The following is a 13,331-nucleotide window of genomic DNA, read 5'->3' as shown; positions in this document are numbered from 1 at the left end:
AAGTTGAATTTCTGAGCTGATGATTGCCCTTGTTCTTGACTACAATTGAGCTTAACACTTTAAGTGCATAAAACACAAGTATTTTGATCAAAAGTTGGTAGCTGGGTTGGTTCATTAGAACAAAATTCATAAGCAAAGTTAATGTTTGCCAGTAAGATGCAGGCCTCATATTAGTATAAAATCAGAGTATGGACTGTTGCATATATTTTTAACAAGTATTGTGCAAAATACAGAAAATGATAACGTATGTAATTCTGTCAAACAAGAGTTGGAACTTTGTGCTACTGTTGCAACTACCCTCCCTCAGTGTCAAAAGTACTTGCTTGTATCCTAAGCAGCTCTTTCTACACTTCACTAATCATTATAATTGGCTTGTCTTTTACTGCCATTAATTATATGATGTAGTAGCCCATTAATAATTATGAGAGTGACACACCTCAGCATTTTTGTCTTTAATTATAGATACTGCACTTTTACGATTCAACTAAGATAGCTGGTAAAATTATCGTTTAATGTATGTATATATAATATTTATGTACATATACTTTTGTATCTTACAGCATCCTTACCCTTCAGAAGAACAGAAAAAGCAGTTGGCACAAGACACGGGGCTCACAATACTTCAAGTGAACAATTGGTAAGTAATTGTGCTTTAATGTTTGCACACAATCAGTATTCCAGCCTCTGGCAGCCTGCAGCTAATGGTTTGCATTGAGATGATGCAGTAGCCTACATTTCTTTGCTAGTTTATGGGTACAAAACCAGCATCGCCTCAGTGATGTTTTCAGCTAGGGGAACTAGTTATTTTACTCCTTCAGGGTTCTTCTACTCCTTCAGGATTATAGATATTTGCTTTCTCATAACTTGGGAAGTAGTTAGATTTCGATGTATAACTATTTGTGTGGCGCCTGCTGCCTGGCTAGAATGGATCTATTTTAGGTCACCTTTCGAGCAGTCAATTTCTCTATTGCTAGGAAATTACAAATAAATTAACCATTATAATAGTTCTTCTATAGTCATCGGTTCATTCTGGCTTGATTTGTATTAAAGTGTGCTCACGGCTCTTGCGACACAGCATACAAGCTGTTTAAATCCCATTAAAGTCAATGTAAGTTAAGCAAACTGAGCATGGGACCACACCCATGATCTGAGAAAGCTGGTTCTAAAATTGCTTTACAGCATAAAAGGGAACAACCTGAAACAAATCTGCCCCAAATCTTGCTTTGGGAGAAAGAAAAAAAAGGCTCCTTAAAAATATTAAGCTTTTGCTGTTTCTGATTACATGGGTCCTAAGTTAGCAAAAAGATCACCATTTAAAAAAAAATGATTTAATGTATTGCCATATGTTTTGCACAGTAATGCAGGTTTCACACAGTATACCAGAACAAGGCTTATATCTGAAGCATACTGAAATCTAATGCAGTGTAAAATTAAGTGTATCTAATTAATTGTCCTAATATTTTTTGATTAGTGTTTACGATGTGGAAACCTTACCCTCTTTGAAGTAATATCCAGAAAATGTCCACAGCAAGCTCAAAGCTTGGTGGGGTAGGGGAGAGGAGAAATGGGAGAGGGCCAGTTTCTAGACAAAAGTATTTTATATTATTCAGTAAGTGTCAGAGATTAATATTGCTGAAGCTTTAATTACATGGCCTAATCCATTTTAGTGAATAAATTTGGTTTTGATGCCTTACTGCACCTGCATTAACCAACCTTTCTCTGTCAGAGTGTGACTAGGGACCGATGGGAGAGGTTTCAGATATATTAAACCCCATTACAGAAAATGTAATTTCTGTCAATATAATCCCATGTATTCTTCAATTTAGTACTTTGGAGATAACAAGCTACTTACAATATATTTGCCTTCAGAGGATTAATTCACAAAGTGCACTATCTGTGAGACACAGGCAGACTCCCATAATATAGCTTGTAAGGGTTATCAATTTCTGTGACCTTACAGCAGTCATGGGAGATCTATTTGTTGTAGCCTTTTAAATGTGTTGAATAATGAAAAACACAGAACGCTTTGTATATTGAATTGCACATCCAGATATATTTTTATAATACCATGTTCAAATATTCTCAAATAATTAGAATATATATATGTATTAATCACTAATAGGGACATCAGAATATGAAAGCACACTTGATACAGATTTACTAATGTATATTGCCTCTGTGTCTTAGTGCATTTGTCCTTCAATCTTGTACGCAATTTTGCAAATAAGAGAAACTGGGTGGGTGGGTGGGTGTATACTTCTGATATTATGAGAAATGTATTTGGTTTGCTTGCCTGTGGGCCCCAAAATTGGACCCAGTCCTGATGAGGTGAAGCTACATTTACCTCCCCTTTATTTTAAATCAAGAACTAATCGCATACTAAAATCTATTTCACTGAACTCAGTGGAGGTTAGTTAACTTTGGTTGAATCATGACCATAGTAGGAACATGTGGCTACAGTATGAATGACACAAGGGTATTTAAACTATGCTGCTGAAAGTCTAAAGCAGGGGTGTTAGACTTTCAGATGTTGTTGGACTACAAGTCCCATTGTCCCTGGCCTCAGTCGGACAGCACTCTCTCCAACTTGCAATTCTCAACAACTGGTTCAGAGGCTTACTGCCTTTGTCAGTGGAGGTAAAGCATGCCCATGGTGGCTAGTAGCCTTGTCTTCCATATAATTAGTCTTATCTTCCATGAATTAGTCAAATCCTCTTCTAAAGCTATTCAAGATGGTGGCCAACCACCTGTGTGTGTGTGTGGGGGGGGGGGAATTCCATAGACTATGAGCTGTGTAAAAAAGTACTTTCTTTAATCTGTCCTGAATCTTCCAAAATAAGGCTTCACTGGGTTCCCAAGTTCTAGTATTATGTGAGAGGAAGACAAGTGTTTTTCTTCCCACTTTCTCCACATCCTGCATAATTTTATATACCTCTTTCATTTCTCCTTCATTGCCTTTTCTCTTAAAGGAAAAGCCCCAACTGCAGTAACTTTCCCACTTAGGAGAGTTGATTCATCCCCTCAGTCTTTTTGATTGCCATTTTCCGAGACTTTCCCAGTTCTTTGATACAATTTTTGAGGTGAGGTGACCAGAATTGTACACAGTATTCAAAGATTTGCATAATGGCATTGTGATAGTCACAGCTGCGTTTTCAACCCCTTTCCTGATGATCTCTAACCTGGAATTTGACAGCTATTGTACACTAGGGCAACACCTTCATTGATCTATCCACTGCAGTACCAAGTCTCATTCCTTATTGGTCACTGTCAGTTGACCCCTTGAGCATATATGTGAAATTTAGGTAAAGGTAAAGGGACCCCTGACAATTAAGTCCAGTCATGAATGACTCTAGGGTTGCTGTACTCACCTCGCTTTGCAGGCCGAGGGAGCCGGTGTTTGTCCGCTTCCGCAGACAGTGCTTCCGAGTCATGTGGCCAGCATGACTAAGCCGCTTCTGGCGAAACCAGAGCAGCGCACGGAAACGCCATTTACCTTCCCACCGGAGCGGTACCTATTTATCTGCTTGCACTTTGATGTGCTTTCAAACTGCTAGGTTGGCAGGAGCTGGGACCAAGCACCGGGAGCTCACCCCGTCTCAGGGATTCAAACCGCCGACCTTTTGATCAGCAAGCCCAAGTGGCACAGTGGTTTAACCTACCATTTTAAAAACTCAATGTACATCATTTTGAACTTGCTTACATTGAATTGCATTTGCCATTTCCTTTCCTGTTCACTCAGTTTGGAGATATCTTTTTGAAGCTCCTCACAATCTATTTTTGTTTTAACCACCCTGAATAAATTTATATCATCAGTAGATGTGGCTATCTCACTTCACACCCCTAGTTCTAGATTATTTATGAACAAGTTAAAGAGTATAGATCACAATACCAACTGTTGGGAGACTCCACTTTCCACATTCATCCCTTGGGAGAACCCACCATTTATTCCTCCTCTCGGCATCCTGTTACTTAACCAGTTCCTGATCTACAAAAGGGCCTCTTTTCTAAATGCATGACTACTAAGAATCTTTGGGAGTCTTTGGTAAGGGAGTTTGTGAAAAGCTTTTTGAAAGCTCAAGTACATAATGTCAACTGGATCACTTCTATATGCTTGTTTACACACTTAAAGAACTTACCCTTGCAGAGGCCATCCTAGTTCTGCTTCTATATGCTCAGTGAGACACTAGTTTTCCTGGAACAGATGCTAAGCCAGGGGTCAGGAAGGTTTATCTTGCCTGGGCCGGATCGGTCCCGCGGAGATCCCACCATGGGCCGGATCGCCCGTGCGTCTGTGATTTTCAACATCTGCGTAGATGTGATTTTCGGTGTCACGGAAGTGAGTCCCCGCACTGCGCTGCGCTGGTTTAGCACAGGGCATGAGCAGACAGCTCAGTTGGGGGGCGGCTCGTGGGCTGGTCACGCTACCTCCACGGGCTGCTTCCGGCCCACAGGCCTTAGGTTGCTGACCCCTGTGCTAAGCTAACCAGCTTAAAATTTCCAGGATCCCCTGTGATCCCTTTTTAAAAAATGGTGTTACATTGACCAGTTTCCAGTTTTCAGGTTGGTTAGCTTAGGGGCAATTTACATATTTTTGTTAGAAGATCAGCAATTTCACATGCTGTCCATTCCAGACCCAGTGATTTGTCATTTTTTATTTTGTCAGTAAGGCCTAAAACTTGTTCTCACTTCACCACTATTTGCCTCAGTTCCTCAGACTCCTTTCCTGTGAAAGTTAGTGCAGGCAGGATCTGTCCTATATCTTCCACTGTAAAAACAGATGCCAGTGATTCATTCAACTTCTCTGTAATTTGTTTATGCTCCTCCTTTGATTATCTTGTTATCCAAAGCACCAACTGCCTCTCTAGCCAGTCTTCTTTTACTGATATTTAAGGAATTGTTTGTTGCTGGCTTTTATATTTTTAACAAATTCTTCTTTTGCATCTCTTATTGTTTGCCGGCACGTCTTTAGCCAAAGTTTGTGTTCCTTTTTGTTCTCCTCATTTGGATAAGATGTCAATCCTTGCCTACAACTGCTTCTTGAACTCTGCTTGTTAACCATTGCATACATTCTCCTGGACTGGCCTAGAAGTATATATTCTCCATGTGTTTGTTTATATCAGCTTTTATTAGAAGTCACATTCTGAGAACCTTGCAAGGTGGAGCCTGTGAATGATTCTAGCCTGTGAGAATAGATTTTAAACATAGATAATATTTTATCAACAATTATGAATGGTGGGTATGACTAACATGTAATATCCTGGGGGGAACAGATGTGGTTTAGGATAGCTTCCTAAAATGTAATTTGTGCATTTTAATGACACAGGATGTTTCTGAACAGGGATGGGCCTGCTGGCAGCAAAATGCTGTCAGTGTGACACATCTAGCCCCTGAAATTATTTTGGCTAGCCTGTGGATTCTGTGCTGTGGTTCTGGACAACGCACTGCTGTTTCCTTATTGGGGGATCCACTTGTCTTTCTGCAACAACATCAACCTTCCCAAGGCCAGTCCCTCCCTCTCAGTGACTCTCAGGCTCTTAAAATGGGGGAGGGAGAATCAGACTTCTGCAGTCTACAAACAGTCCCTGAGCACCTTTAGCTCCTGCCCCTGACTTAAGATGTTAAGTATCACTTCTGTGAAACAAAAATATAGGTGTATTATTTGTGTGTGTCTGTATTTGTATATACATATACATTTAGGTGTCTTTACTAGCAAGTTGTCCCAGGTTTGGCTTTTTTGTATGGTGGTTTAGGCAATCCAATCTCTCTCAGCTTTAGCCTCATCTGCAAATGAGGATAATGATATTGACATACTTTGCAGGTTGTTGTAAGGATTACAAGATAATGTATGTGATGGTCTTTCAATTGTTTAAACCATTAAATTTTATTATCATTGAAGCATTTTACTTTGGCATTGTTTCAGGTATGTATTTATAATGTGTGTGTGTGTGTGTGTGTGAGAGAGAGAGAGAGTGTGTGTGTGTGAGAGAGAGAAAGAGAGAGAGAGAGAGAGAGAGAGAGCGCGCAAGCGCACATAGGATGAAAACAGAACATAAGAAATATCCCATGGAATTGCAGTTGGGTTGTACTGCTTATTGTCCCACCACAGTGGTTCAAAACAAGAGAATTAATTAAGCATGTGCTTAAAGCCTGAGTGTATCAGGGGTGACATTTCACTGTTTTGATTCCACTGTTAGTTCAAAAAACACACAAAATCAAATACATAGTAGGCTTCCATATGATAGCTTCAGAAATAGCTGGCATGATATGAGGAATGAAGGAACAAGTGAACAAAAATTTCACTTTAGGAAGAGATAACTGCTATTGGTCATTTATGTATAACACTGCTATATGTGACGTGAAATGCCTAACAAATCCCTGAAGATGACCTTGTTGTTTTATAAATAGAGAACTAAGTTTGAGACGTTTGGGGGGACGTGGGTGGCGCTGTGGGTAAAAGCCTCAGCGCCTAGGGCTTGCCGATCGTAAGGTCGGCAGTTCGAATCCCCGCGATGGGGTGAGCTCCCGTCGTTCGGTCCCAGAGCCTGCCAAACTAGCAGTTCGAAAGCACCCCTGGGTGCAAGTAGATAAATAGGGACCGCTTACTAGCGGGAAGGTAAATGGCGTTCCGTGTGCGGCTCTGGCTCACCAGAGCAGCGATGTCACGCTGGCCACGTGACCCGGAAGTGTCTCCGGACAGCGCTGGCCCCCGGCCTCTTGAGTGAGATGGGCGCACAACCCTAGAGTCTGTCAAGACTGGCCCGTACGGGCAGGGGTACCTTTACCTTTTAAGTTTGAGACATTGGGATGCCCAAGATCCATCACAAGTGGGATTTGAACTTTACCTGCTGCTAGTCTAGGAGCATGAAATATGCAGCTCCTGTGGCCAAATCTATGCCCACCTGCTCTGAACATATGGTTCATAGCACAGGAGTGAAACAGGCGTAGAGAGAACTGTGGTCAGGCTACATTGAGCTGATGCAACTCTACCTCACTGAGGTATCAACGGAGCTCTAGGATTGGGACAGAGCAAAGCCCAGAGGCCAGTTCTTCTCTTCTATCTGGAAACTTTTGTGATGGTTCCTCTGCAGCAGCTGGGGACAACTTAGGTGCTTGCTGTCTGGATCTTAGCCATGCCTGGGCGCTGCTAGGGCTCAGCAGTTGTCTGCACTGGTGCAGAGGGGGAAAGGACATGTCAGGACACAGTGCACTAGGTTTGTGGATCGCTCCTGAGGTGCTGGAAAGATGATGCTGGGCTGCTTTAACTGCTCCTAAGTGTGATTGAAATAACTGGACACAGTGAAAAGTCTTATATGTAAGATAAGGGACTGTGGAAATAATATGCATACAAATAGCTATTCTGTAAGTTTATATTTTTTCTTAAACTTGTTTGCTACTAGGGGAGAGCTAACCTATCATTTATGGTTTGCTTTCTCTTTATTCAATTGGTTCATAAGTCGTTCAGCCACAACTCTAAGGAAATGTCTTCTTTTTTTAGATCTTTCAAAACTTGTTAACACACATTTTTGTATTAATGTTGAGTCATTGTAAATCATCGTTGCAGAGATTAAATGAAATGCTGAAGGGCAGCCTGGGTGTAGATCAGTCATGAATTATTGGCAGCAACACAACATGTGGGAATATGTGAAGTGTGTATGAAAAACCCAAACTCATGTCTTGGTAGCATGATACTGGAAATAAACTAGGAATGCCAGATTTTATGGTGCTTCTGCAAAAAAGAGAGTTTTCCATAATGCTTCTTGAAAATGTTTACATGATTTCTTGTATCATATTTTGGATGTTTCTAAGTTTAATATTGCTTACGTACTTTAATTTTCTGAGAACATCCTTGTTGTTTTATTCAGTGGACATGAGAATTTGCATTGGTTTTACTCAAGATTGCCTAAACCAAGACCATCCTGATCATTTTAAAAAGCAGCATACTTTAATTTAAGATTATAAGAAGCATACTATAATTTAAGATTATAGCTAGAGATTAGAAAATTGCCTTTCCATGTACAAAAAGATAAAACCTCTAAGCAGTAAAACCTGAAAATAATAACATGAAATCAATAAAAGCATACAATACGAAGCCATGGTGGTTTTGAGCCACAAAGCATTTGCCCCTGGAATTTGAGCTTCTTCTGAAACTTACCTATGTTAGTGGGCACTATGGGGAGGTGGTAGAAATAGGACACTCATAGGCCTAGCATAGATAGCCTTTGATTCTTTATCAATAATCCAAATGGATACAGTGGTGCCCTGCAAGACGAATGCCTCGCAAGACGAAAAACTCGCTAGACGAAAGAGTTTTCCATTTTTTGAGTCGTTCTGCAAGACGAATTTCCCTATGGGCTTGTTTCGCAAGACGAAACGTCTTGCGAGTTCTTACGAGTCTGTTTCCTTTTTCTTAAAGCCGCTAAGCCGTTAATAGCTGCTAAGCCGTTAATAGCCGCTAAGCCGCTAATAGCCGTGCTTCGCAAGACGAAAAAACCGCAAGACGAAGAGACTCGCGGAACGGATTAATTTCGTCTTGCGAGGCACCACTGTATTTCATATATTTGGTATTAAATCCATCAAGACCACGCTGATGACAATTTAGTTCCCCACAAACCTTTTACATCCTAACTAATATCTGATTTTCTCATAACCTGCTTTTATTCTTAACAATCTGCTTTCTGCATGCTGGCACAATGGCTTGGTCCATAGGAGCCAGCTGCTAGGGGCTGAGGGGTCTTTGTCACCCCCAATAAAATATTTGAGGGGAGCACCGCCCCCACCCCAAGTTGATGGGCATTGCCGTTCAAATGGTGTGCATGCACTGCATCATGTGATTGATTATGTGGGATAGGGCTTACCTGCCTCCCCCCCCCCCATTTTATTCAAGTTGGCACCTTGGCTTGTTCCCAGGATCTAAGGAACCTGCCCTGGGGAACCTTGTCGCAAAAAACAACCACCTGTGGAGGACTTTTAATGTGGAAGATGTGCCACACCAGTGGTCAGCCTGCTGTCTTGCACATCTTGTCCATTTACTCAGATAATTCTAGCCGCTGCAAAAAGCAGGTGCCATGGATTCCTCCAGCCTGGATTTTGTCACAACACTTGAGTTGGCTATAATTATCATGTAGCTCAGGGGTAGTCAACCTTTTTATACCTACCGCCCACTAATGCATCTTTCTTGATGGTAAAATTTCCTTACTGCCCTCCAGTGCTCGGTGGAAGGAGCACTGCTTGTGCCGTAGAACCCCCTACCGCCCGCCTAGAATCCTGAAGTGCCCACTAGTAGGGACCAGGTTGACAACCCCTGGTGTGGCTTGACTGCAGTATGCCAGAGGTGAACTGCATCCAGAGAAATCTGGCATTGTGCACCTTTTCATTTTACTTTGCTAAATTTTAAGCTAAATTCTTCCAAGGCTGGCTGATGCTGTGGTACTTCTGCAACTGTTCTTCCTAATGCAAGGGAGGGAGCTCTTTTTCAACCAGTGAGACACATTCCCTTGTGAGAAACCTTCCAGGGGCCACATTCCACTGGTGGGCGGGGTATTTGCAAAAGTTGGTAGAACAATGCGCATGACTCTTAAATTTGTAAAGTAGGTTACATTCCAGCTGTGTGAAAGTCAGATTTCTGTACACACACAGACACTTTCAAGCAAGCAAGAGGAATCAAGGACACATCCAGCCAAGCAAAAGCACTCAATGAGGGTGTGGCTTGAGGAGAGTGTAGGCTGGGAAGATTTCCAAGGGCCAAATAGAGGCCTGCATTTGGCCCCTGGGTCTGAGGTTTCCTGCTTTTACCATGGGAAAGCACTGAAAGGAGATTGCAGTCGCTATGCACAGCCACGATCTGAGGGCTAAACGACAATTCAGGTTAATTTTTTAGTACCAGGCAGGTTGGTTAAATATGCATCTGACTTTCTTAGATCACTCTGCTGTTGCTTATGTTACAGTTAAGAGGACATGCTGAGTTGTGAATCCGTGTGATAACATGAATACTTTTATGAGCAATCAAAGTTACAATAAACACAAGTACTTGGCTATAAATGTTAAAACCTTCCCAAATTATACTCTCCGACTTGAGCAATCTAAAATCAATCAGGGATCGTCATGTTTCAAGGGTTGATCTGCTTTTTTCCCATGCTCAGGCATGATTTAATAACGCCCTTGCAGATGTTGTTTAAACATTTAGCTATGGGTTGCTTTCCCAATATAGTAAAAAAAGATGGGGGGGAAGCACTGGGGGTGGGGAAGCAAGAAAGGCAGATGGAGAAAATAATGCAGGATAATATAAAAGGCAGTATAATGTCACATAATATTTGCTCTGCGAAACAAAATCCAAAACTAAAAAGCTACCATGCAAGCGGGTAGCTTTTCAAAAATATATCACTTTATCTCATTTATCTAGGTATCTGCTTATCTACCAGTTGGTACCTGTTTGGATTGGACTTGACTTGATTTGATGTATGTGGTGCTGTTTTTTTTAAAAAAAACTGTGTGTGCGCGTGTGCGCGCACATACAGTTGTTTTACCTGTTTTATGTATGTAACTGTTTAATATATGTTTGTATTACATTGTAAAGCACTTCAGGATGCCTCATAGGAAGCGATTCATAAATGAAATAAAAGAAAATTCTAGTTCACAGGCTCCTTGAAAGTAAATCATTGTGGTATTTTAAAGTATCTGGCATGATGCAACCCAAATTCAGACCCTTATTTGATTCATTGAGAGAATTAACCACATGCCTGAAATTAGAAAGGTTTAGAAAAACCTAAATTTGGCTGGATTGCGCCCATTCAAAGTATGTGTGTAAAATCAGGTCCTCTAAATGCACATGGTACAGTGGCTGCAAGCAGATTTCCATATTTATGTATTCAGTAAGTCTTAGCTAATTTTTATGCCTCCTACCTTAACTGTCATGCTCATTTTGCATCTGTGGTCTGTTTCTCTGTTCTTGACTGGAAGCAGGCAGAAGAACTTGGTAGCTAAAAACTGTGGGGTAAATGCCAAAAGAAATCATTGAAACCAGTCGAAAGTATTTTGCTAGAATTATTATTTAAATAGTCCCAGAGAGCTAACGGCAAGCTGGGCAAACAGTTTGAAGGATGAAGTGTTAGTCTGAAAGCCAATATGTATCGCGATATAAGTTGTGAAAGCTGTTTTGTGCTTAACTATTTCCCCCCATAGCTATTGTTCCTTAGTAGGAAAAAAACATGCATGCTGTTGCACTGTAAGGAAAAGTGAACACCCACTAGTCCATTTAGTCATGTGGATAATAAGTGTTTAGAAACTATCATTCCATTCTATATTCTACATATACAAGAACAGTCCTTTTCTGCAGTGGGTCCCCATTTGTGGAATGCTCTCCACAGGAAGCCTTACCTGGTCTTTATTATACACCTTTAGGAACTAGGTGGAAAGGTTCCTATTCAAGCAGGTCTTTGGCTGAAGGAAGATTTATTGACAGCTATTTTGTGGCCCACAAAATTGACAGCCCACAACAGTTTCTCAGATTTCCAAATGTGCCCTTGGACCAAAAAAGGATGGAGACCCCTGGTAGACATAGGTTAAACCCAAGATTAAAATTGAGAAGACAGTAAATTAATAAGACTTTTAAATAAGACTTTTAACTGCAACTGCATATTGAATATGTCTGTTTATAGGCTACGCATATGACCCTATACAAACTAAGCAATTTAGAGCAGTAAATTGTTATTATTTTGGTTTCTGATCTAGAACAAAAAATATAGCTTAGCTTAGTAGTGAAGCAGTTGATTTGACAGACACTCTCTGGCAAAGTATGATGTAAAATATGAAGATATATATAAAAACTAGATCTACAGACTGAAAACTAACACTTTTATGGCCTCAGCACAGAGGATAATATATGAAGCTCTTCTATATGTGTGTGTGTGTGTGTGTGTGTGTGTGTGTGTGTTAACATTTCTCGTACATCTAATGCTCATTGTATGGCAAATGAAAACTCTGTCTATCCCCCAGTGTTCTAAAACCAGGCAGAGGGCCTTCTCAGTGGTGGTGCCCTCCCACCAGATGTCAAGGAAATAAACAACTTTCTGACTTTTAGAAGACATCTGAAGGCAGCCCTGTTTAGGGAAGTTTTTAATTTTTGAAGTTTTATTCTGTTTAATATTCTGTTGGAAGCCGCCCAGAGTGGCTGGGAAAACCCAGCCAGATGGGTGGGGTATAAATAATAATAATAATAATAATAATAATAATAATAATAATAATAATAATAATTATTATTATTATTATTATAAAATTGTAACCTTAATTCCCAAATGATTGTTTTAAAATCTAACAGGTTGACAGAAGCCAAAACTGTAGTTAATTTCTGTGATTTGCTGTATTTCTAAGCAAAGAAGTAGCTTTAAGCAGTTAGTTCTAAGAAATAATTCACTTTGACTCCTCTCTTTTTTTTTTAAATCAGGGGGTAGTGCCAGGGGGAATGCAAAGCTCTGTAGTGTTGCTAGGAAAATATAAACTGCAGATGAGGATAGTACTTGAAGGCTCTTTGAGTCTGCAGTCCCATGAAATTTACCTGGGATTAAATCCCACTGAACATAGTGGGATTTAATTCTGGATAGGCATAGGATTGAACTGTGAGTTGAACATCAATGTGCACCTTTATTCTTGGGCATAAGACAACAGTAAGGTTTAAGCAGTGGTGGAGCTTCATGCTCCAGCACCGGGGGGGGGGGCAGAGAGTAGGAGGGGCGGGGCTAGTGCATGTCACGGGGGCGGGGGGCGTCGCCCACAGGGGTGCGGCGTGCATCCTGGGGCATGGCATGCCGCCTGCGGGGGCGTGGCATCCAGCACGGGTGAGGGGCAGCCGCGATGGCACCCCACTGGATCACGCTGCCAGGGGCGGTGCGCTCCCCCCGCACTCCTCTTCCTCCGCCAGTGGGTTTATGATTTCGGCTCCTGTGCTTTGCCCCTGTCTATAGAATGAATACCTGTGTTAGGCCAACATTTAGCTACTGGATCCTTTCTGAATTCTTTAATTCTGTTACTGATGTACTTTATAAAAATGGGGGTCATGCTTCATTTATTGTTGGTGTTTTGACCATAATGGTCATAGCAATTGCAGGAATACACACACACACACACACACACACACACACACTATTGAGGAACAGCTTAGATCAAGATACGTATTTATAATGAAATAGGTACTTTATAAGTAATTTGCATTTTTTAAAGATGGCAGGGGCAGAGGTGCCACAGCCCTATAAACTGCATTTTAAAGTTGTAAATAATAAAGGGTTTGAGGATTCATGACATAGTTACTGTTGAGGTTTTTCCGTTTTGTATTAGCAATA

At 41.0% G+C, this 13,331-nt stretch overlaps 1 protein-coding gene across 5 annotated transcripts in view; it reads left to right on the top strand.

The window, feature by feature from the left end:
* MEIS1 (Meis homeobox 1) overlaps positions 1–13,331 on the top strand; it is a 154,390-nt gene that overhangs the window by 119,137 nt on the left and 21,922 nt on the right. For all 5 annotated transcript variants that reach the window (XM_077926524.1, XM_028722043.2, XM_077926523.1 and 2 more), the window contains one exon: positions 561–637. In XM_077926524.1, the coding sequence (XP_077782650.1) occupies positions 561–637 (77 nt within the window). The remainder of the gene's footprint in view (positions 1–560; positions 638–13,331) is intronic.

Source organism: Podarcis muralis, chromosome 3 (assembly GCF_964188315.1).
Source record: "Podarcis muralis chromosome 3, rPodMur119.hap1.1, whole genome shotgun sequence".
NCBI classification, from domain to species: domain Eukaryota; kingdom Metazoa; phylum Chordata; class Lepidosauria; order Squamata; family Lacertidae; genus Podarcis; species Podarcis muralis.
This window is presented reverse-complemented; position numbering and strand designations above follow the sequence as displayed.